General features: G+C 37.5%; 1 protein-coding gene across 6 annotated transcripts in view; it reads right to left on the bottom strand.

Annotated features, from left to right (window-relative positions):
• Nucleotides 1–26,623, bottom strand: part of LOC124367798 (phosphatase and actin regulator 4B) — a 514,259-nt gene that overhangs the window by 23,724 nt on the left and 463,912 nt on the right. For 5 of the 6 annotated variants that reach the window (XM_046824917.1, XM_046824919.1, XM_046824914.1 and 2 more), the window contains 2 exons: nt 5,301–5,534; nt 3,323–3,547 (listed from right to left, as the gene is read on the bottom strand). In XM_046824917.1, coding sequence (XP_046680873.1) covers nt 3,323–3,547; nt 5,301–5,534 — 459 coding nt within the window. Of the gene's footprint in view, nt 1–3,322; nt 3,548–5,300; nt 5,535–20,307; nt 20,581–26,623 lie in introns of those variants that run through there. The other variant, XM_046824920.1, reaches the window with a different exon arrangement.

The raw sequence follows: 26,623 nt of genomic DNA on the forward strand, positions 1-26,623 counted from the left end.
GTATATATGAACAAAAATAATAACTAATTAAAGTAACTCATTTCTTTACCTAAATCAAGAGAGAAAATCAAAAGCTTTAGGGGGTAGTCATTAGACTTCCTGAAATTTTATTATAATGGGTGGTGTGAATAAAAAGAAGAAAATTCTCCTTTTTGTCGATATCGAGAATATTCTTCGATTAGAGTGCATAAAAATTAAGGTATATACTATGGGATTATACGATTCGATTCAAGAATATGGCGGCAAAACCCGGTCAAGGATGTCATATCCAAGGCTGGTGGGATAAAAAGGAATAAATACTTCAGGAAAGAATATTCTACAACAGTAAATTCTGCAAACAAATCGAACAAGCCTATCTATTTTCTACTCAGTCATAGCATGTTGTACTCTATATTTACACCATTCTCCTTTGTCTCTTTTTATAACTTGGAAGAAAGGCAAGTGTGATACTCTTACTAAATAAATTTATTTATTAATTCATCTTTTATATTTATACACAATGATTTTTTTAAACATTAGATAGTTATGATAATATTACAAAGACAAGGAGATGATTTCTTACACAAAACATCAAAAAGTTCCTTCCAACAACGCAGGTCCTACTTCACTTAATTTTTGTAAGTATGTGTTTTTATTCTTTAAATCTTATATAAAATTTACGCTACAGTCACAAGTACAATTCATTTTAAATTAAACATATTTTTTTCACCTGTTTCACAATGGTAGACATTTTAAAAATTTTTAATGTTAAATTTCATGAAAACCAGAAGGGAAATATTTCAATATTTCTATTGTGTTAATGTTCTGAGCTAGAAACAAGAAGAAATTTGATGATAATCATAAAATATCTGTTTTATAATAAACAGTTTATCTTAGAAAAACACTTATACCTAAAATTGGAATAACAATTTTTTGTTTGTTTTGATTAAGTTGTGCGACAAGAGTCAAAGTTTAATCTAATACTATGCACATCATATCCTATTTTTCATATCCTAATATAAATTCCTGAAATAGAATGACTTTGGCAATATATCTGTCTGATTTGGCTCGTTTTAGACAAATAACACAGTGACAGCATCACACACAAATATAGCACCAACAACTCCATAGTATGATGAGGTATGCTCTTACCATCTGAATATAATGTCAACTTTATACTTTTTGGTACATTCTGAGTAAATGTCTTTCCTTAAAGTAACAAATTGTACATTTTATTTGATTAAAACTAACGTCACTACATATAAATACCATTAAAAAGTGTTCCATAATGTGTGATGCCGTTTTCTCATTCTAAGATAATTTTTTTCTAAATCTATTATGCAATAAATCAGCAAAAAGTTTATTTAACCCTCCGAGTGACGGTGCTTTTTTTCTCCAAGTGGCGGGATATTTTTACTGATTTTGTATGTTCGCAAAAGAAAATTTATATAAAATCCTGTATATTATATAAGAATGACATATTATCATACATCGATTTAAACTACATAACACACAGAATAGAATGGTAATAATATGAAACACTTACCTTGAATTGGTGTAAAAAACCAATGGGTTGAGTTCTAAAAATAAAAATTCAAATTTTTTTGTTTTATGTTAGGCTGAGTAAATGTTCCTAAATTTAATTTTTTGACACAAATCCAAAATAACCATTTTGTTTATAATTTAATTCTGAACAAAAATATGTATCGTTTGCATGTATTATTCCTAAAAACAACGCACTAGTTGCTGATCGAAACTTTTATGTACACGTTTTTTACTGCATTTTAATCAGTTTTAGAGCCAACCTCATTCTTCCTGGTTTGAGAGGCCTCCAGTAATGTTCCAAGTAAGGGAAACACTCCCTATGAACCCCTACAAGCTGGGCACCAGAAGTGACTTTTACCCCCTTTTTTGGTGTGTCCACACACTGCACAAAATCTGGTAAATAAGCAATCCCGTGAGGAAGATCTACACTTGGTCCAGGAGGTTGTACAGTAGGTGGATGAACCGTTTGTAAGAGTTCCATTAGTGCCAGCATATCTGAATACTATATCAAATTAAAGTTTGGAATCTGGTCTTTCTAACCATACCTAATATATAGCGTTTAAGTCGCTGCATAACATCGGAAATACCGGAACAAGAGAGGCTTGCGTTAATAGACGCTGCAGCGTCTTTCACCACTCGGAGGGTTTAAAGCATACAAGTAATTTGAACTAAGGTAATCAAAAATCCTTAATGTTTACAAAACGATTTTCATACAGAAGAACCAAAATGATTGAGTAAATAATGAACCTGGGCCTTTCACTGGTACTGCCTTTAACCTAATTAAGTATCAATTGTTTACATATACAGTGGACATACTTCCTGGTATTTAAAATTTTATCTCCTTGTATTTTTAATGAAATGTGATTTTAAGTACTAAATTTTTAATTATTAATTTAACCACTGTTATTTCAATTATGTGGGTCTGATGATATGTTCCTTGAACAATACAGGCCTCACAAAAATAAAAAAAAAAAATAAAATAATTATGGGAGTGTTTGTTTTAAAATTAAGTAGTAAAGTAATCAAGTTTGTTAAGACAATAATTTAAAATGTTTTCTACAATACATGAAACAGAATTTCAATGAAAAAATGTATGGACAAGGAAAACCAGTTTACAAATCAAATTTTACTTCTAGTATTTTTGAAATAAGATACCTTGAGTTATATACCAGTATGAAGTCAGTTACAGAAGATGTTATCAGTCTATTTATACCTGTTACTTTAAATAACTGCAGAGTTTATCTGTATAGAAACCTAACACTATTTTCTGATTAATATCAAATACAGCAATCCAATCAATGCAGTGTTTACTAAGATTTAGCTTTGGGGGGGGGGAGTATGATTGAGGAGCACACCACATCGGGGTTATGCAATAAATATAAATTTGAATAAATTGGATAGATCTCATTCAAAGTAATACAATTAATTGCTTTACACAAGTTATATTGCTGTTATATGAAGATTTGTTTTAATTTTAGACATGGGGGAAGTATTCTATCATCCAACCCCCATTAACCACACAATCACCCTTCCTCCCCCTACAACTGTCCAATGTAAAGACGTCACTTAGTTCTTATGAGAGACCGAATTGAGTACATTTGAGTACATGCGTACAAGAAGAATAACACCATGTTGTTGTACAAAAACTACTACAAAATTAAGCGAAAACAACCAAGAATCTGGGGAAAGTAAATATCTTCATGTGTTAAATAGATTTAAAATCTTAAAGAATCTTGACTTGATGCCGTGGCATTCATTTTATTCTTGGGTTAAAAATTCCACTGGGTTTAAAACTCACCATCGTGTCCATAGTTGATGGCAGAGAGATCGAGAGGCACGGCGCTGTGTAGCCCGATGCCCAGGGGCATACCAGAAGGTTGGCTGCTGAACATGGGCGGCGGGGGAATTGGACCGATCTCCGAGACGGGGATCGGGGGCTCCGGCAGCTCCGACAGAGTCAGCGGAGGCTCCGGACCAGGCCCTGGCGGCGGCGTGCACAGTCGAGGGGATCCGCCCTCGTGCACTGACAACACACAACAGTCAGGATCTCTCATAACATGTTAACACTCCTTAAAATACATTTCTTACAAAGTATTACTATTTAACTTCCATAAGTTGCCATCACAATAAAGAAAACTATATTTTTACTTAATTTGCCAAAGGATACAATATACTACAAACATTTTGATTTTCAACTGTTTAAGACAATCCGAGAGGATGTGCGATAATAAAAGTGATGTTATGGTGATTTAACCAGCATGACAACATCGAACAGAAAAGGTTTCTGAGGTTTCGAGTTCGCTAAAGTCCAGGCGGAAAAAGTACTTTTTGTGAATTAATCTTGATTGAAGAAATGTATATACTGGCTATTATAAAAGTTCTGAGCACTCAAGTAAACTAACAATAACTACTAACAAACTGTTTATCTTTGCTGAAATCGACAAAAGAAATTACGCTCCGCAATAACCTCTCAAACATGTGAAGGACTCTCTATCGTAATTGAGACCCTTATTTAATTAATCCTTCAGGTTGACTTTGAACCGTTTCGACAATACCTCTCAAACATGTGTAGGATTATGCTTTCTTCTATTGTAATTGAGACCCTTATTTAATTAATCCTTCAGGTTGACTTTGAACCGTTTCGACAATACCTCTCAAACATCTGTAGGATTATGCTTTCTTCTATCGTAATTGAGACCCTTATTTAATTAATCCTTCAGGTTGACTTTGAACCGTTTCGACAATACCTCTCAAACATGTGTAGGATTATGCTTTCTTCTATTGTAATTGAGACCCTTATTTAATTAATCCTTCAGGTTGACTTTGAACCGTTTTGACAATACCTCTCAAACATGTGTAGGATTATGCTTTCTTCTATTGTAATTGAGACCCTTATTTATATAATCCTTCAGGCTGTCTTTGAACAGTTTTGAATATACCTCTAAAACTTGTGAAGGACTATTCTTTCTATCGTAATTTATACCCTTATTTAAATATTCCTTCAGGTTGACTGAGCCGTTTTGAAAATTCCTCTCGTGAAGGGCCATGCTTTTTATCGTAATTGACTCTTACTTATATATTCCTTCGCGTTGACTTTGAGCCATTTTGTATATACCACTTGTGAAGGACCAAGCTCTCTATTGTAACTAATACTCTTATTTAAATAATTCTTCAGGTTGTCTTTGAGCCGTTTTTTAAACTACCCTTCAAACATGCGATGAACATGATTTTTATCACAATTAAGACACTTATTTGGATAATCCTTCAGGTTGCCTTTGAGCCGTTTTGAAAATACCTGAAAATACCTCTGAATCATGTGAAGGACCACGCTTTCTATTGTAATTGAGACCCTTATTTAAATAATCGTTCCGGTTGAATCTGAGGTGTTTTGAAATTACCTTTCAACCATGTGATGAACTTGCTTTTTGTCACAATTGAGACACTTATTTCAATAATTCTTCAGGTTGACTTTGAGCCGTTCTGAAAATACCTTTTGTAAATGACCATGCTTTCCATCGTAATTGAAACCCATGCTTAAATACTCCTTCCGGATAACTTTTGAGAAGTTTTGAAATGACCTTTTAAATGTGACGTGAAGAATGTGTTTTCATTTATAATTTGAGTTTTTGCACATTGACTCTTGAAGGAAACGCGAACACTTCCATTTCATTGGAATTTTACACCAAGTGCCGTAGTAAATATATCAAATTTAAAACGAACTGACTAGGTATCCTTATCAGGGTTGAAACTAGAGATTGAGGATGGTGGGACCTTACCTTGAGAGTCCGGGTGAGGTCTGGTGGGCGAGGAGGTGTAGTGATCGTTGTGGTAACATAGCAGCCGTCGTGTCAGCTTGCCGGGACCCAGCGAGGAGGGTCTCTCAGGCTTGGAGTCTGGGGGGGCCAGCGACGGGGCCGGCGGGGGCTCCCCACTGGGCGACACACATCCCCCATTCACCCCCACGCCCACGCCGCCGCTACCGACCAGCTCACATTTGTCCTTCTTCAACTCTGCAACAGGACAAGGGAAGGTTACTTCTAGCGTATAGTCTGGTAGGGGCTACCTTTGTTAGTGCATGTCAACAGAACACAGTTTGGTTGGGTGAGCACTGTTAGAAGTCAGAAGAGGAAGGATCACTACACTTCAATAAGCATTTATTACTTGCAGTGTAATTAAAACTATAAGCTACAATACATTCTTAGAAAGTTAACAAAGAGAGTAAAATCGGCCACGGCAAAACATATTCTTCAAACTGGACACTCTTTTTCAAATGCAAAAATTGTTGTCAAGAGTAAAAAATTTCTCGATGTATATGAAACAATTTTTATAAAGAAGAAACAGAATAATCAAGTAAATAATGAACCTAGTCCTTTTCAAAATTCGCCATTAATTTATTTGGATCTAATTAAATACTAACTTTTTTACATATACATGGACATAATTTCCTGTTATATAATACTATCTCCTTGTATTTTATAATGACATGTGTTTTTATTTAAGTACAAAATTGTTTATATTATTACTGTAAGTCCTCCTCCGTAGACTAGTGGATACAGTTGTACGGTTCTCCAACTGAGAAATCACGTGTCCAAATCCCGGGGAGGTCCAATCATGAGAGGAATAAATAGCCACAGTTATTTCAACAAGCCAGCATAGCCTAAGGGCAGAGGCTTAAAAGAGAATAAAAAACAATATTATTGTAACCACCTTTATTCAGTTATGTGAGTCTGATGATGTGTTCCTTGAACACGAAAGCACTCACAAAAATAAAAAAGTGTATTCTTGGAGTGTTTGTTTTCAAATTAATTACAAACTACAATTAAATTAATTATTTAACAGATTTATCTGGACCACACAATACTCGTTTCTACTTGTTCCTACCATTGAGGGATTTCTCATTCACTTTGGTAAAGAAATGTTGTTTTTCTGATAATATACTCGTTCAATAAAATATTCATGTGATTAAAACATTTTGCCTCTGTAATTCTGAATTTCCCACGACCACCAAGCAAAGGAGTTACCATTTCAACTAAAGTTTCCATCACGGTGTTGATTTTGTTTTACTGACTCCGTAATAACCACTGTAAGGCATGACTATTTTTTAAAGCGAAAGACTTGTTTTAGATAGGCTGTCGAACGTTAACAATTCCCATCTCGTATTCATGTGTTTACGAAAATGTCGATCAAATAGACGGCAGTAATTATGCAGGCGCGTTTCACTGTTAATTGTTGAAAAATTCTAAGATGGTATTTCGGGTGACAAGTTGTGACATTTTATACGGAACTATCTATAGGAATTCATTTATGACAAAAACAAATTCAGCAGAGTCGTGCTGATTTTAAAATATGCGATGTCATGTTATTTTTGAATTAACGTGTCAGTAAATGTCATTGATGATATACCTCTGGACGGACCCAAAAAATTCAAGATTAGAATTACAGTCGAGCTCGGCCGTGAGGAGATGCGCGGCGGGCGCAGTAGAGATGGTGAGCGGCCTCTCCAAGGCGACACCGGCGGCTCGCCGCCAACAACGGTGACTAACACATTTCTGCGGTCGTGAGCCCTGGGCCAACGAAACACATCACCACCACGTGTTGGTGGAACCCCACTGGTGCCGTGCAACGCTAACGCTCGCGCCATGGCTGGTCTTCCCAGCCAAGAAAAATGAGTTGCCACTTCGACAAACCTGACAGCCTAACCGTTCCTACACAAAAGCGTGTATAATTAAAGTGAAGGTGTCAAAATCTGGAAGGCCCAATCATAGAGATCACATTGCCGAGTTTACATTAAAATTAGCGACCAATACTATGAACTGCTCTTGCTTATAACCAACTTGATTAACTAAAGTGTCCAAGAAATAATTGTTACAAAACACTATCAGAACTATGAAATCCAACAAATTTTGATCAATCAAAGAAAACGTCCAATAACATTTGAACACACAGTGATTCTGGGATGCAGACCCAAACCGTAGATCCGGAGGCTTTTGTTTCCTCCTCCTCCTCCTCCTACTCCTCCTCCTGGCCATCGCCATCCGGTTTATTTATTGTTTTAGATGGCCACGGAATAGGATGATATTGATTTTTCGTCAGTCTCTCACATGTTGTGGTGCGGATAGCATGTATTGTGCATGTGCAGTCCATGGTTTGTGATTCTCGTCACAGCTATGAACGTTGGGCATATGCTTGAATTTTTCATCTATAACCTGTTCTGTTCTGTTGACTTCATTCCAAATGTGGATTTATACTTGCTTAGCCCCGTGTATTGTCTTTGCGTACCTAAAGAAGAGAACAGGTTGCAATCCTCGAAACTTCGTGTTCTACAAGGATGGCAAATATTCGGAATCCAGTTAGTTTGTCTTTCAAATCAATCAAAGTTGATAATAAATATTAAGCAAACAAAACCTTATGGATTTAATTCTTTTTAACATTTGTTTATCAACGAGCTTGCTTGTACCCGTTTCTATAATCCAATATGATTAGAGTTTACGAGAGATTCTAATAAACTAACGAATGAACATTGAGAAGAAAGACATGGAATATAACAACTCCATTGACAACCTCTGTCATTGCATATTCCAACATTCCAACATGGACTTTTTAAACAATAGAAGTCATTCTTTTAGATAATATGATATTTGTAAACGCTGGGCATTTCTCATATTTCTTAATTTATTATTCTATTTGCACAACAAGAACGCTTTCGAATTTCACACATCTCAAACAAATAACTCAAAAATGTGTCTCATATGACGTGGTATCTTCCACAGCTTCAAAAGTAAAAAAGAAAAATCCATGTGTTTACCTCGGATGCTTCCTTTAAATATATAATTGTACCAACTTTATACTCCATCAAGGTTTGCAAATAATGGTGGAAGTTGGGGATAGATACCATCGAAAGTTCACGGTAACGTTGTGTTTTTCGTGTTGGTAAAATGTCAACATCCTTTGACATTTACCGACTCTTGGTTGATAAAACAATGCTTGTTGCCAACCTGCTATTTTACTACCAACACAGCTTGTCCACGACAGCTGTCCCTTACATCTCAGATTACCATCACAGCAACCCGAGTTCGAATCCCGATTCGGGCAAATGTACATCAGTGAAGTAATAAGATAATCGATTGTTTCGATCCAGATTATTCACCATACACATCATATCAATGCGGAACAGTGGCGTATCAAAAGTTTGACTTTGGAGATTCCAATTGCGATGACCTCTTATTTAATCGTTGGGCGAGGATAGTTCGATCCCTTCTTTTACAATGTTTTATTTCATATTAAACGTGCAGCTGTTTTAAAAGTGAGTACAAACAAATTTCGAGACTCGTATAACAATTTGATCTTATGTCTTATGTCCCAACTAGCTGTCATTGACAAACGTTTAATGCATAGCGCTTAGTGTGGTTGAAATTCTGCCACACAAACCCTAGCAAGAAATGAAATTTTACAAATAGTTACAGCAAAGATGATATAGTAAAAGCAATAATTTAACAGACAGAATCTTTTTATACATTTTAACTTATACTATGCGGCGGTGATATCTCTAAAATGTTTCGTCTCTCGGGTTTGAAAACCAGAGACACCCGAAAGGAAATCGTCAAGTTTTCACTGTCTCTCTCAAAGAACTGCGTGTAGACGTTGTTTTTTTATATTTATTTCGTCATTTTAGGACGAACGAATAGAAAAACAAAACTCATTCATTAGACCACACCGCTGTACAGTATGTGGCCGTATCTCGACAGTGTAAATGCTAGTTTCAACTCTCAACTTGCATCCTTCTTTGTTGTATCCTTGGTTTTTTATGTATCTTTAAATTGTTTTTTTTTTTGTATCAATATCTGCCGATACGACAGTGTGGTGGATCAGTTTATTACAGGTACAGTTTGACAGGGCATAAATATAACTACAGAGCATTGGATGGAAGGCGCGGTTCTATGGAACACCGCAAACTATATCGACCTTGTACGGGAGTGTAATAATCGGATCAAGTTAAACCAACGAGAAAACAATCAAACTGGCCCTCATGACATAATCCCTAAACCTGAACACAATCTGGAAGCCCTAAAAAGGCTAAAATCCTAACGAATCCAGAGAGACCATAGACACCGATCTGATCGGTTAATCGTGTACTCTCATCCAGAGAGAAGTGCAGAGCTTTCGCGGTAGCTTCTACAATTGCAATAGAGAATCATATAGTTCACAACGATGTTAAAAGAAGAGGCTCTTTCTTAATACAGCAGGCTCATTACATCTGAAAATTCTTGCTTCCGGTAGTTGCATGGGTGGTCAGGTCTAACTTACATTTTTAATTTTTAAAGTTTAATTCACATGCTTACGCTATAATAGTAATTCTGCAAGATTATCAGAATGTAACGTTATTTACACCATCAAGATGAACTTGTGTGTGAAATTTCCCGCTCTTTGAACTGTGCCGATGGTATAATAGTCTCCAGCATTTGGTACCGATGGTATAAGACTCTTCAGCCTTTTGTGCCGATGGTATAATAATAGTCTCCAGCATTTGGTACCGATGGTATAAGACTCTCCAGCCTTTGGTGCCGATGGTATATGTCTCCAGCCTTACGTACCGATGGTATAATAGTCTCCAGCGTATGATAAGGTCAAGGTGAAAAGTGAACGACTAAACACACAGTTCATAATACGATTTAGAGCTCCAGGGATTGTGTAAGATCAAAATTTCACCTTCCTACACGATCTTTAAAGAACTAGTGGGAGGTACTGCCACACAATCTATGCCATGGTGAACCGTTTCTCAAACGCCTATTATAGACCCTTCTTACCAATTCAAGCCCAGGCGTCTCGCTGAGCTTAAAACTAGGGCCCGTCAATACGATTCGCTAATGATACGCTATGCCCCGCTATTGGTAGTTCCTAGGTTTGGCCCTCGGATGGCGCTGCGAACAATGTTCCAGTGAGACTTCTGAGTTTGTGTCTGTTCTGTGCTTCATATTGTCAGTTCATAGCCATTGACAATACAAATAACGCAGCTATGGTGGGAAGGGTTGATTCAATACCGAATGTTGAGTTCAGCTCCAGTTCACCTTCCTCTTACGTGCAAGAATCTGAAATATGATGCTGTTGCAGACTTGACTCCTGAAATTTAAGTCATGTTCGTCTGAAGGGATCCAAAAATAGTCGGCGAAGAAGAACGAAGAAGCTCAAAACAAAACCCTCCGCAAAGTTTTTGTAGTCAGGGTCTCTGATGTCGGGATAGAAGACTCGGTTGCTCCACCGGGCTTTGGGATCGTCATCGTAGTGCACTCAGTAGTACACCTGATGATACAATGAGAATACCTCTTCACCTAGATTGCACTACTTTTTGTAATCTTGGTGTCCCTGATGTCGAAACGATGCGGGGGGTTTCGTTTTAAACTTCTGCTTTCTTCGTCGCTGACTATTTTTGGATCCCTTCAGACGAACACGACTTCATATTTCAGAAGTTAAGTCTGCAACAGCATCAGATTTCAGATGCTGCATGTAAGAGGAAGGTGAACTGGAGCTGAACTCAACATTCGGCATTGACAATATATGTAAAGTCGAGCAATAATCATGATGATTTGCATGTCATCTGCAGAATGCCATGGGCGATGATCCGATTATGTACTTAAAGCACCCAAGATGAGATCTGCTGAGTGCTCACAATTAATTGAGAAGAACGAAATCTAAGTGGTTTTCACTTCTGAAAACCAAATTCTAAGGTAACAGCATAATCCCGGCCTGCCCTTGTTCAGCGATAGCCGAGGTAGGTAAATAGGAGCCACGTCAGGGATCGGCCACAAGTGGCAAGGTGAGGTCGGTGGCTCCGTGCCCGACATCTCGCTATTGTGGCCAAAACACAATATGACTACTACACACGTGTTATTGTCCCGCTGCCACTTCTGGAGCCCAGCCGCCAGTGCCAACATCGTTCGCTTCCAGTTACAACAGCCTCTCACCGTGAGCCGCTTACGTGTGCTTTAAATGGACACACTTCTCTACCTCTACCTTTAGTGAGAACAGCCTCTCACGAAAGTGAGCTGCTTACGTGTGCTTTAAATGGACACACTTCTCTACCTCTACCTTTAGTGAGAACAGCCTCTCACGAAAGTGAGCCGCTTATGTGTGCTTTAAATGGACACACTTCTCTACCTCAACCTTTAGTGAGAACAGCCTCTCACGAAAGTGAGCTGCTTACGTGTGCTTTAAATGGACACACTTCTCTACCTCTACCTTTAGTAAGAACAGCCTCTCACGAAAGTGAGCTGCTTACGTGTGCTTTAAATGGACACACTTCTCTACCTCTACCTTTAGTAAGAACAGCCTCTCACGAAAGTTAGCTGCTTACGTGTGCTTTAAATGGACACACTTCTCTACCTCTACCTTTAGTAAGAACAACCTCTCACGAAAGTTAGCTGCTTACGAGTGCTTTGAATGGACACACTTCTCTACCTCTACCTTTAGTAACAACAGCCTCTCACGAAAGTGAGCTGCTTACGTGTGCTTTATATGGACACCTTCTCTACCTCAGATGTAGTACATTGGTTTAATCTAACCTTCGCGTACCCGACCCACTCCACAGTTCCCACCTGAAGGAGCATGATTACAGACATTCAAAATCAAGAGCGACACAATGTATAATGTAGTCGCTACAATGTATTGTGATTGAACCTTTTCAAGAGACCAAAACACGCTTATATGGCTATGAAATGTAAGGAAGGCTAACAGTAAGAAAGGGAGCACAAAAAACCAAGTCTAAAGTTCTTAAAATGCTTAATTAAACATTGTTCATAAAACCCCTACCGTAAAATCGATATCAAAGGGGGACGTATTAAATGGTCACATTAAAAAATGTTTAACCAAAATTTCAACAAACAAACCCGACCAGATTGTTAGGAAATATAAAGATAATTGGATTTCGGACATTTGCAAAAACATAGCACTAGGTTTCGAGGGTTGGAACTATCATCCTCTTCTTCTTAAGTTGACAAAACCATAGGGAAATAATCTTAAGTATATAAAAATATTCAATTTGTTGTAGTAAATACGTGGGCAAATATGCCAAATTGATTTTGAATTTCTGGAACACACTGGATTTATTTAAAGGCATCAGGTTTACATAAAAAAATTATGCAATATATGGACGAAAATGTGAATCAAATAATAAAATTAGCACAATTTGGCATGAGTGGAGTTTTTACGCCTGTTTTAAAACGTTTTTCATCCGTATAAATGAGTATTTAACATTTAAATTTGTTCTATCGTGTTTTTGTCGACAGTCCTGTCTTTATTTTATTAAGTGATTTGTTTTGTGCTGTTTACTTATTGACTGTGTCAAGTGTTTTAATTTATTTTTGTACTTGTATTTGTATGTGCTGTATTTCTATTCACTTGGCGATGTCTGCTAGTAAAACAACAACTTTATAAGGCAAACAAGTTGATGGTGATTAGTGGCATCGAAACAAGTCCTAAACAAACGTAATTCGATTGAGCTAGACGACGATACTTGTACGTTATTAATCCACTCTTACTTATTTCCCACAGCCCATGAGCATAAACATTGATAATAATATTCCAATCACACGTTAGTTCCGAGAAAAAGCAAAGTACTAAGAATTATAGCTTAATAAAGAAACAGTTCGTTTCGTCCACACGTTTGAACACGTATGAGGATTTAAAGCCTGAAGAAGAGGACAGATACCAGTCACGAAACGTCGTGTTTCTGACGCAAGTGCCCGTAATCATGTCCATGCACATGTGTTGTAGATAATCAACACTCCAATTACACTTCAGTGGTACTTTACTCGGTACTGAACTAAAAAATACGTCTAGAAATAACTTATGAAAATTCCTGAAGAAGAGGGCAGATGCCAGTCACGAAACCTCGTGTTTATGACGTAAGTATCCGTAATCATGACCATGCACATGTTTTGTTGTTAACCACGACTCCAATTACACTTCAATGGTACTTTACTCGTACTGTGCTATAAAATACTTCTATAAATAATTTATGAAAGGTCCTGAAGAAGAGGACAGATACCAGTCACGAAACGTCGCGTCGTGTTTCTGATGTAAGTGCCCATAATCATGTCCATGCACATGTGTTGTAGATAATCAACACTCCAATTTCAACTTCAGTGATATTTTACTCGTACTGTACTATAAAATAGTTCAAGAAATAATTTATGAAAACTCAACAACGATTGATAGTTCACTTAATCGTCCCACACCCATCCTTCGCACCAGTAAGAAATAGCTCTCTATCGACGAGCCATTAGTGTTCACTTAACTGTGACTAGGCTTAACTGTCCCGTCCTTCACGTCGATTGAACAAATTGAGTTCACTTCATTGAACATTTAAGTCGGTCATCGTCTCTAAACTATAACATTATCTCTCGCGCCGGCTGTTGATTGATCTTTTGATTGAAGACTTCAAATGAGTTAAGTTGCCGAGACCGCTAGATGTCGCAAACAAGGGAATACTGATCCAACACCACACACTATTTAAACTATAGTATTTATTTTTTATCGTTTAGCTTAAAATAACCAATGAATTCGATACATCCAAATTCCGTAGAAGGCCAGTGGAAACTTAACAAAATAGCACTAGGTGAATCCAGTATGGAAGTACCTGTAAATCAAATACCGGCCCAAAAACGCCAATCCTTCAGAAGGAGGTGAAGGTATTTGGACCTTTGGAAATTCCCCCTTACCAACGTCACATAAGTTTGAAGGTTCAACTGCACCTTTCTAGATGGTGCAAGCAATAGGCTTCACTTGGATATTTAATAAAAAAATATATATATAAAAAGAACCTATCACAGAATACTATAAGAGTTTATAGTATCTTCTTTTTCATTTCAGATAGTACAATAATAGCGAGATTCTACAAAACTATTTTCAAACCCTTACAAAATTTTGCAAATCTAAAAACACGTTGTTTCCATGCACTGGTAGAACTGCAGTAGAAACAGGAGTATTTTCACCGACTGACATCTCATTGCGGAATGCAACCGGAAACGGAGTGGGCGTCCTTTGTTGAAACGGATGCACCTAAATATAAGCGCACGTCGAGTCAAGAATACCTCACGTCAATGTCAATCACACAGCAACGCAAACACAACTGACGGATGACGCAACGTATCTCCCTCCGGGCCTCCGGTAACAGGTCTTCCTCAATGTCAAGCTCTTGGGTCCTCCTAGCGGTCATTGGCAACATGCCGCCTTCGTCACTCGCCGGGGTATCCCCTTGTTACATCCCAAACAGCATTAAGTTACGTCGCTTTCTTTCATCATCTCACTTCCCAGACCAATACAATCTTTTTTTTTGTAATACCAAACAGATCATTTTTGTAAAAACATTTGTATACTTGAGCCCAAAATGCTTCAATCTAAAAACCTTATAGTAATATAAAACAAATCGATAGCTTTCAATTGTTTTCCATAAAGGTTAAAATTTGGCTCAAAATATTGACGATTTAGGTATTTTACCGTCTATTGTTTCTTAACTTTATCTGTTTAGCTTATGATCTAATCTAGTATTATTAATCTATCTTGTTATAAATTGTTATATTTCTTTAATGTATGCATTTCGATCTTTTTCTCTCCAACTGTGCTGTAACTGTAAAATGGGTGTAAATTATTAATTTTTCTCTTACCTACTTATTTTTTATTATTATTAGATAATGTTACTTTATTGCGGAAGACCACTTTAAGTTGTAACTATATTATAAATTATACTAAAATAACCACCGAATACTGACAAATTGGGGTTATTATTTTTTTCCAAGTTGTCATCTTGTTATGTAATGTAAATGCAAAAGATGGAGATAAATACATTCTATTCTATATTCTAACCGCGTTTTTTGCAATCGTAAAAACGAATGCAAAGCGCGTTGTTTGACAAACACCGCGCTTGTATTTTTGTAACGGAAATGCGCATTATTATACCACCCCAAAATAGTAAGTGGTAAATAACAATGAGTGATAACATTTTCCAAAGCAACGACGTACTTTTCCCCCCTGGATTTAGCATCGAGTTAATTAAAGTCAATATAGAAATGAACATAAAATTATAACACTGAGATCATCGATGATTGAGGAGGATTGAGATAAATAGAGATCAAGACAGGTTGGACACAGATAAAACTATTTCTCGGTATTCGGAGGGGAGGGGGAATGTGTCACCTGGATGCGTTATCGCAGAAAGGCAGATGATGCTCATGCGATCTAGCGGTCAGAGTATGTAATACTGACAAATGCACAACCTTAACGTCCCGTTTACACATAAATATCGGATGTGAATTCAATAACTTCCCTTACACCTTCCTGGCTTACGCGACGACCACTAGGCTTACTACATGCCAAAATAACACAATACGTTTACGATAAGGTCAAGGGCACAACTGCATGTACTTGGAAAACATCAATAGTACTGGAACCATACACCTTTTGAGAGTTGTTTCAACAGATAATCAAATAATATACGACAAAAACAAAGTAAACACTAGTAGCCTAGTTGATAAAATGTGACCCTGGACAAGTCATCTCTTCCCTATATCGTCATCAACGTACTCGTATTACGTTTAATTGTATTAGCTACACAGGAGATAACTCATTCAATGTTATAAATTGAGCCACGGCAAAAGAAAGCACTCGAACTGCCATCTATTGAGTGAGGGGTTCGCAAATATTTAAACAGCAACAATCAAAGTTACACAGCCCGAGCGACGGCCTTAACTAACTGAACAATCCCCCGGACCTCAGTCAGCATACCACGTCCGTATAAATGATTGATCTGCTGTGTAACTAATACAATCAAAGATTATCATTTATTATAGCCGCCATTAGCGAAACAATCTCATCGTCCTACAACAATGCAAGCGGAAATGTTATTGTTGTGTACGAATGGTTTTGAGCATTATTGTTTGAAAAGTTGCACATGATTTTGATATTTCGATAGGTAATTGTTGTGTTGTGACTGAGTGAATACAGTATTAGGCTATGAAACAGTTGACATAAATAAAATGTTTTGATTTTAAATGTGTTCCATTTTAAAGTTAAAATGCCAATAGAAGAGAAAGGGATACAGCAAGATATAGGTCTTTTGCAAGAATTAGGTTTATAAGAGACTGGTATGCTTAAATAAGGATAAAGAGTTAGTTTATGTGAAGCTGTTCAATAGCACCAAACCCAAAATCAATAACCATATCATAAGCATAGATAGTTCTTCTATATCGGATTAACGCGTGGGTCTTATGTCACACAGTACCCTCAGAAGTATCAAACTCCCATATCCTCTTGTGTCAAACGCGGTTCAACAAAAAAAAAAGATCATATGGTTTCTATATCAACACTAATATGAATCGGTGAACACGTTATTGAAATCAAAGACAAAAACTTGGGCTATTTGACTGTGTTAAAAGTACGTTATAGACACATTCTTAACATTAAACTTTGTTGTTTTGCCACTTAACCGATTTTTTTATTTATTCGACAGATCCTTTTGAAAATAGGTTTCCTTGTTCGTCTACCAACCAGTCCGTAGGTCTAACATTTAGTGAAGGTTCTTGGTCTAAGAAAGAACTCTATTGAAATTGTAGTTAAAGGGTCAAAGGACCGTATTTCCTTATGCCTGCCCGCTTGTTTAGTTATCTATAACTATAACTATTGGTCTAAGAAAACATGACAAAGAACATTTTGAGATATAGATTATCAACTTTCATTATTCCGGGGAAAAATTTTGTTCGGTTAAGACCTGCGTTACTTTCTGTTGGGTCTTTCGATACCCCCTTGTGTTGGAGGGTATTTATTTGCCACATCCCTTTTCAGACATTATACTGGGGCATGATGTAGGTATGTGGAGTGCCAGTACGATATACGACCAACTACTGTAGACGTTTCTCGGTGTTGTGCTGAACAAAACATCGTCCTCGGACATTACCCGTGGACACATTGTATCCATGAACCATGTACCGACGCTGACTGCCTTGTTTTCGCCAGCTACTACGAGGGCAGAGCACTTGACATGTTGTGGACCACTCTCAATGTTGCGTTGGTCCACAACAGGACCACATAAAACAGTTGCCCAACGAGCCAAGAGGTTGGCACCAAGCCCGACCCACGCACCACGGTTCACGCTTTAGTTTGTTTCCCAACTCCCACTCAAGGCTTCTTGCGCCTCGCAACCCAACGGTGATTGAGCAACGGCGCGGCGTTGCGTTCCCCAAAAAAGCTCACACTTGACACTGTTTCCTCATTCATCCTTCAGGAATCATCTCAATTATTGTATTCTGGATCATGTAACCATTTCAAAGTATCCTTGCGTAATTTACGTAATTACGGAACAAGCCTTGGAATCTTAAATTCTCCTTACGACCAAATCAGTGAGTGAGGACAAAATCAAATGGTTTATTCTTAAAATCCGCCTATCCACGTTCTCAGAGAAATCTCATTAAAAGACGATTGAACCTGGGTATGTGATTACAAGCTAGATCCGATTGTTAAGTGATCTTAGACTGTTATTCAAGACAAGAGAAATACTCTGAGAACGGTTGACACTCTAACGGCATTACACTCATACTCCAACAACAGTTGCCTGCAACTGTCACTGTAACTTGTTTAACAATAACAGAATAACTGTTACTGGAACACTCAGGGTTTAAACAATACTTCCCTCTCCTTCGAGTGGGAATTTATTACCTACCTCCCCCCCCCCCCCCCAATTCACCGTTACATTAGAGACAATATGAACAACGCGATTTTGAGAATAATCGATAAAATACAATTAAGACACGAGGAAAACACAATTCAAAAGTACACTGCCTCTTTATCGTCTTACACATAATTTCAGTCCTACTAAACACACATTATTTTATAATTTTAGTTATGTTTAAAACACAACGTTACCGCAGATAGTGTATAGTAATATACTCATAGATACAACTTCGATAAAAGCAGCCAAGAGATTTTATCAATTTCAAAAACAAAACGTTATATATTTCAAACACTTCATAAGCCAGAAACGGTTAAGGAGGACTTGTCACTAAAACGTAAAAAATACTGATACCAATTTTATTTAATGTTTTGCAATGTAATGAATACTACTACACTTTTGCAGAATTCTAGACTAAACAAACCCACTATAGTTTTAGGCTACTATTCGGTAGATATTAGTTTACCTTCACCATCTGGATTGTAGGAAATTTATTGTGGCTTTTGTATAGTCTATCTTCTTTAGTGCTTAATTAGGTCGTACAACCAAACATAGTTTAAAATAATATATTTGTGGAAGTTGTGCAATTACACCACATATCAAGATAATTTGGGAAAATGTCACCTACACATATAGAACTTTTGAAACAATAAAATCAATTTATTCAGCGTTATTGCACAAAACATTTTGTTGGTAAGATTTTTATTAATTGGATTTAAAATAAACCCCAGACAGCAGAGTTTTATGAAAGACACAATAATAATATTCAGACGGAATCAAAATATTAGCAAGGTGCATTTTTCTATTTGTATAGCACTTACGTAATAAGGTCATACATTAGCCCCAATAGCTCACTTTTATGTTTTAATTTCTGTGTGAACAAGCCAACATTTATTGACAAGCAGTTTTAAAAACTGTTGACATTTTCTGAAAAACACAACCAATGGGAAATAGTCTTGGGGGAGGAACTACAAAATTAACAATCTGATAAATTACGGAAAATAAACAATTGACGTACAGTATGACTACGAAAGGTAAAACACATAAATTCACTCGTCATGCCTCGCATAATCCAATAGTTATCAGTTGTTAGTGATAAAACTAATCATGCTGCAACACAAGTACCCCCCCCCCTCTCACTGCAAACATATTTCGCTTTGCCAAAAGGTGAAGGTAAACCCGTGATGAGGTCTGTGGTCGGGGGAGGGACGGTGGTTCAGCACTGTTCCACATCCTACATCCCTGCCCTGACCCCGAGATCGATCCGTACACCGAACCGCGGTACAGGAGCGATAATCGGATAGGCACACAAACACGGGAGCCCGCCCATTGAGCAACAGTTGTGTACGACAGATTCGACTGGCGAGAGACTGAAGAAACTTACCGCAGTACAATTATAAACACACCAAAGTGCTTGATATAAAAAAGGTCCAATTTAACAACAACAAAATGTTGTTCAAACTAATTTAAAGCAACTGAACAGACCAAGCAATAACTAAATGCAGCTCTTGGCTGGAAGAAATAGGAATGAAAGATTCAGAAAATAACAGGTTAGGATACAATATACTTAGTAGTACGACAAAACGAATACTACTTACTTAGATCCTAAAGGAGAAACATACTGTTTTATCAAAAAAAAAAAACTGCACCAATTGTAACGCTAATGAGGGTGGCTTTCGGATATAAATAAATGAAAAGATACTCGAGGCGCGTAGTTAGAGAAGAAAAACAACTTAAGTTCAACATGGATGGTCAATGCTAATAGACGAATTGATTTTGTACGAAAAAATAAACATTTTAACTACAGGTCATATGTGTTTTCTCAAACAAAGAATTGGACGAGAAAAACTTTTCTATGATCAAAACAAACAAAAATTAACAGTATAAGACAAAGAACTATGAAGAGAGAGAAGTAAAACCAAAAACATTTTACCAAATTATATCAATATGATGGAAACATAAATGGAAAGATAAATTGGTCAACAACAGAAAGTAGACTGATAGAGATTGGTGCAATGGAAAGCAAGAGAAGTGTTGAGGACCAAAGTCCGCCTGAGGGCCGCCACTACCTGGACGGAGCGCCTTGGCGTGCCCCGGAGGCAGGAAGGCCGGGGGCGGCGTGATCGGGGGCGGCTCGAAAGGAACCACATCGGGGACACCCTGGGGCAGCTCTAGCCGCCGCTTGTCGCTGGCCCGGCGCCGCCGACGGGGTGTAAACGTCTTGACGGCGGCCAACAGCCCGGCGCCGCTCATGTGACAGCAGCTAGCGGGCTCGGGGGCGGCAGCGGCGGGCGCATCGCGACGCTCGATGGTTACTAGGTTAGTACGACTGCTACACTACTGCTCGGGTGGTGGCGTACTCTTCCGTTCCACCGGCGAGTCGGGGTCTGGCTCGCACCATCCCTTCATGCCCATGGTCGGCCCGGCCTCTCTCCGCACTACACTGTCACTATCACTGTCCGCAATGCGCCAAGCGACTGTCGGCCAGAGACGCTGCCACCCCACCCCCGCCCCCGCCCCCGCCCGCGCTGCCGTGGCTTCATTGATCGCGACTCCCCCCCCCGACCCTCACGTCATCACCAAACCGTGGACCAATTTAGCCGGTATCAAGTAAAAATAACCCGATACACTCCGATTTTAGTCCAAAACAGTGGAATTGTCCTCAATTATCACGTCGAAATCTAAATCATGACTTTTACAAATTTCAATATGAGCTATTTACTTTAATACACACCACTATGAAAACGCATTAAATTGTTGAAATATTAAATAAAAAGTGATGAAATTTCAAAAGCCTGTTTTTAGATCTGCCATAAAGTAGGCTACTTTTAACGAACTTTACAGTGTGACCTTATCAACTTAAATTGATAAAGAAAATTTTTTACCATTTTCTAAAAACACATAAAAGCAAACTAAACTTCTTTAACAGTTGGAAAAAACAAAATTAGGCAATATGGAGGGTTGCGGGGGCAACGCGATCGCAGCCACAGGTTGCAGTCGTACCACCCTCCCCCCCACAACAGGGGTTACAGCTTGGTCTGAATCAATGAATAAGAAACTTGCTGGCTACGCGCTCCCAACTCTCAATAGGTAAATTAGACGTGTTCTAGCCCCAAAAAGGTTTAAATATAAAATAAACTAAATCATTGTATTTTTTCACTGAAGATGTGAAATGAAAATTCAGTTCAAAAATGGCTATTTAAAATTTATCAATCTCAAATCTATCAGATTTATTTACCTCATATGTGCCTATAGGTCCACTATTAGGGCGACATGAACTCAGAACAGAACAGAACTCAGAAACAGAAACTTGCAGACGGTCTTACGTTTGTATGAGTTAATTGGTAAAAACTACTTACGGTAAATACAAAACACAACAAGGACCGGCGAGTTATTTTTAAACTGTAGAAGGAGGCCGTATAACGTTGTCATCGTCTCAAGTCAGAGAAAAATGAGGGGAATGATCCGCATATTCTCGTTTATCGTTACAAGGTCCTCATTATGCGGGGGAACAGCTTTGGAATACAAATCCCAATAAAGTGGTTGGCGGCTGAAATAGCGGGACGCTGGCAACACTCCAAAAACTAAACTGACCATCTCCAGTCTCTAGTCTTTGGTATCGGCCATCGATATGAAAACACCGACATTCTTCTTTTGCGATATAGATATTTCGAATCGATATAAACACGACCAATACTGTTTAGGTAAAAATATCATATTAGTATTATTGCCTTTACTATCTTTACTATTACTTGTTTTTTTACATCAGTGTTTTTTCATTTAGTGTTTGCTTAGATTTAAACACACAAGCTTCATTTTTCTTGAACATGCATTAACATAATAAAATTCTGATAACAACACTACTGATTCGGATAATGATACTATCGATTATTATACTAACGATTTAAAACACTCCATCATTTAATCCACATCGTCAATTTTGAATATTTTCCAAGCATAACCTCTGCAAATACAAACTGCACAGGATTTTTCTGATCGATTCTTCTTATATATATATATTTTGGTAATTCTATTACGTCAGGTTTATTTGCAAAACTCCTGCTCTGAGTTCAGATACGATAAGTTTCTACTTTATCTGAAGTCTGGTATCATATATTTTCAATCTATTGATCTTAACCAATAAGGGGATGCCTTACTTTCCCTTAATATTCATAAAATAGCTCGAGAATAATACAGGGAAGAAAATTCGAATGGGGTAACAGAATGGATCATGGTGGACTAATAGCAGCGAAGTATTATTTTGAAAAATAATTCCCGATTGAGCATCATTTTCATTAAAAATTTTTAAACTTTATAAAAAAACAAACATTCGTATTTAAAAATTTTACCAGAACTCCCGAGTGTTTCAGAAGTAGGTTCCCCTGAAGACCTTCACTTGACTCCATAAGTACAACGGTCGTCGAGAGCAGCATCTTTACCTTAGTACAGACATTGGTTTGGCGTACAATGTACTCTCAACGTTAATATAACCATCACTGTGCTAACTAATTACCACGCTAAATTGGTCAAAATGCATTTAAAAATCATGTATTGAACTGGGCAACGTGCCGAGTTGTAGGACGATCGAAAATCCCAGATAAAAACGTACCAGACTAAACTGAATCGGATTTTATGTAGCCTGGATTCCTCGGAGAAACACTTCGCGAGCCGACCAAAACACTGACCGGCGGCGGCGGCGGCGCGGGCCGTGACGCGGCGGTTGTGACGTCCGCGGATTCTTGCCTCCTCGCCAACAGGATATTTATGCTACGATCCGCCACTTATGTAACGGCGTGCAAGTTCGTTCCTCTTCAGGGATTATAATTAAACGCGCGAGAGGACCTGGTGATTTAGCGCCAACATCTGGTCCGTAATCGCCGGCTTACAACCGCCCGTACAAGTGGACGAGATACGTGGAATCGATGCAACAGATTCCGTGAAAAAACTTAATTACATCGCATTGTTTCGTCAACGCTCTCGCCATTACTGGTGGTAAACAGATCAAAAGTGTGGAAAAGAAAAACAAGAACGAAAGAAATTGCTCTGCATTGTCCAAATTTCTTCATGCATAGTACTAGAAAATGTTTCGGTTCCAATCAGGAAAGATTTTAATTTAAAGGAAGAGCTAAATCATGTTTTTAGAATCCAATTACTTTTGAAGATTGACATTGGGCATAGAAATTCATCAACAAAGATGGTACTTTTCTAGATTTATTCCATCTAGTCTCAAACTTGCACCCGTACATTAAGTACAACTGTCTACAAATCTAGACACTCGGGTGGCAGAGAATATAAGAACTTGCTTAGATCTGAGAAAAGAGAGTCGTATTCTGACCATTTACGAAAACGGCCCACATCATAATTTCGGAGGAAATTACACCAAAAGGCCAACCGGAGATTATAGGATTAATACCAATATCCAACGCTTTGCAACCAGGCTTCACTTAAGTTCGAGGGATTCTGACAAAGATCCAAGAAAGAGGCTCATCATTTCTTGTGACGACAATCAAAAGCATACTGATGAAAGTATTAGGATCCACTTGGATCATATTAGGCCCGTGACAGCCTTAAGAAAACTGATTTACGTCTCGCAAGGAGAAAGATCAAGATAATACAAAGATTCTTAAAGATCCATCACACCAAAAGGTACAGTTTTTCATAACTTAGTGATTCGACTCATCTGAAACCATAATGAATAAATATTGCGAATAACACAATAGTATTGAATTGTATTGTGTATACCTAGATGTGGAATTGTTATGATATCTTGTAGAATGCCAGAGGATTCAACAACGCCATTCTAGGACTTATAAAAGGAAAACGTAATGTTACAAAACAGAATTAAAAATTAAAACATAGCATGCATAGTGTTTTTCAGATTATATTCTAATAATAATAAATCAAGAGAAACGTCATCGAATATATGAAAGAAGATGCTCGGTCTAATTGCTCTGATGATCTGGTAAAATTTGCCCAGATAATTTAAATAATTTAGTTTTAATTTATTAATAAGTGTATTTTTTCTAAATCATTAGCAGTCCACGTAAGCATTTTTCCTTTATACATGGATCCTACTCAATTACATATTTTTATTTTCATTTTATATATATATATATATATATATATATATATATATATCTTCTATATATATAAAAATGAATGTTTGTATGTTTGTCCTTTATGGAATCGTGAACTATTGGACCGATCATGATGAAAATTTGTACGTATATGTATTTTTCCACGGAGAAGGTTTATAAGCTATGCCCATCCCTTTCCCGATTCAGGATTCCGCCCCACTGGTTACAGAAATACCCATAAGAAATGCATTGCAGCAAACATATGTTAACGTCTTTTCAAATTTTTAATCAGCTGTTCTTTGTAAACATATATTACACTTATAGTTTTAAAGCATAGAGTAAGCTTAAGAGAAACGACAAATTTTGTTTAAACTGTTTTTGCAATCACTGTTAAACATAGACTTTACTATCCAGATAATACAATTCAAATTTGACGTAAAAATTCACCTTTAACTGCAATATTTATTTAATATAAACCATGCTCATGCTTGATCAGAAGAGTAATGCAGATATCATAATTACTATCTTACGTTGGCTACAAATATAAAGAATGTTATAAAATCAACCTTAGTTGTTTTTTTTTTGACAGAAGTATGGTTCTCAAAACTCCGTGTGTACATATTCTCTCGATCGAGACAACAAAGCAAGCTCAATCGTGGCATCGGAGATATAACTAATTTAATCTAAAATTTATTATAGTAAAAAAAAAAAATTTACTAAGTAATATAAGGACTTCGGTTCTTAAGATTTGCGTGCGAAGCCGTGGGTAACAGCTAGATAGAGGCAGGAATATGGTACATACCTTCATAATACGCCCAAGAGGCTCACGATGGAACGACTATCAATTATCTCAGCAATGTTTAGAATGTGATAGAAAAAGAATAAGTGAATATAGTGTACTGTTTTCAACGGGAAATTGCGTGCGAAGCCGCGGGCAACTTTTGCAAAAAAATTATTGAAATGCGCAGCAAAGCGCGCCGGGCCCGCTAGTATATATATATATATAAATGAATGTTTGTGTGAATGTCCTTTATAGACTCAGAAACTATTTGACCGTTCGTTATGAAAATCTGTATGTTTATGTATTTTTACACGGGGAAGGTTTATATGCTATGCCCATTGATGTAACTTACCACAAGGCAGCGCTGCAAAATAAAAAGGTTTTCAAAGCGCCTGCACATTATAAACTGCAACTACAAGACAGTTACGTATATTAAATTGCCAAACACCATTTGAAGGCGCTAATTTATTATGTATATTTGTCTTAAAAATAAATTTCTGGCTGAACTTAAAGCTTGAGTGTTAGACCACTTTTTAATAAAGTAAATGTGCGTTGTGCGTGTACAATGGCTATAGACATACACTTCTGACAGATTTTCTTGATCGTGGCAACAAGGTCAAACTCTACATCGCCGTTGGAAATATAATTCACTTGAACCAGAAGCGTGCGAAGCCGCGGGAAACAGCTAGTTAGAAATAAAATTATAACTCAGATATTAATTAAATACCTTGATAACAGTTCTAAGCTCAGATCATGCGGAAGCTCTGTAATCAGGGCCACTGAGTGGATCTAATCAATACTAAGCCTAAAGCCCGTGCAGCTCTAGCTGATTTGGGGGCGATCGCGCGGTTCAAGTCTGGTAAACAGTGATTAGTGGCATACTACTGGAACATTATTTTTATTAGAACATGAAAGGATTTAGATATATTCAAATTATCAATGAAAAGTCTACTTAGCCAGAAATGAAAAAAAAACTTGTATTTAATCAAAACAGAAAACAGAATACTGAGGGCGAGAGAAAAGAAGAGACCTGGCCCGTGCCGGCGCACAGCTGTGTACTAGTGTGTTGCCGCGCGGTAATTTCAGGCGCTTCGCCCCACAGCCAACCCTGCGAATTGTTTATCATAGCAATGGAACAGTGAAACAATAATGGAATTACGAAACAAGGCGCGGCAACATACTAGTAGTAGCGCCTGCAAATTTCAGATAGGCCAGAATCCAGGTCTCTTCTTTTCTCTCGCGATCAGTACATTTAATCACATCCGCTTTGTAAAATAATTACGTTGGTCTTATCATTGGTAAGCAATTTAGCAACTAATAAATCAGAATTTAATTCATCAGACACTACATTTATACGCTTCAGATGGAAACGTACAACTAAATACAATTAGGCCAACATCAACGTAATCTGCATGCAAAAGGAAGGAGGAGCAAGTAGTGTAGCGAGCATATGATCTTTATTATGGGATCTGGAATACATCAGCAGGGCCAAACATTACGTCGGAAACGTTACACTGTGAAAACAGA

The sequence above is a fragment of the Homalodisca vitripennis genome, chromosome 8, assembly GCF_021130785.1.
Source record: "Homalodisca vitripennis isolate AUS2020 chromosome 8, UT_GWSS_2.1, whole genome shotgun sequence".
Lineage (NCBI taxonomy): Eukaryota > Metazoa > Arthropoda > Insecta > Hemiptera > Cicadellidae > Homalodisca > Homalodisca vitripennis.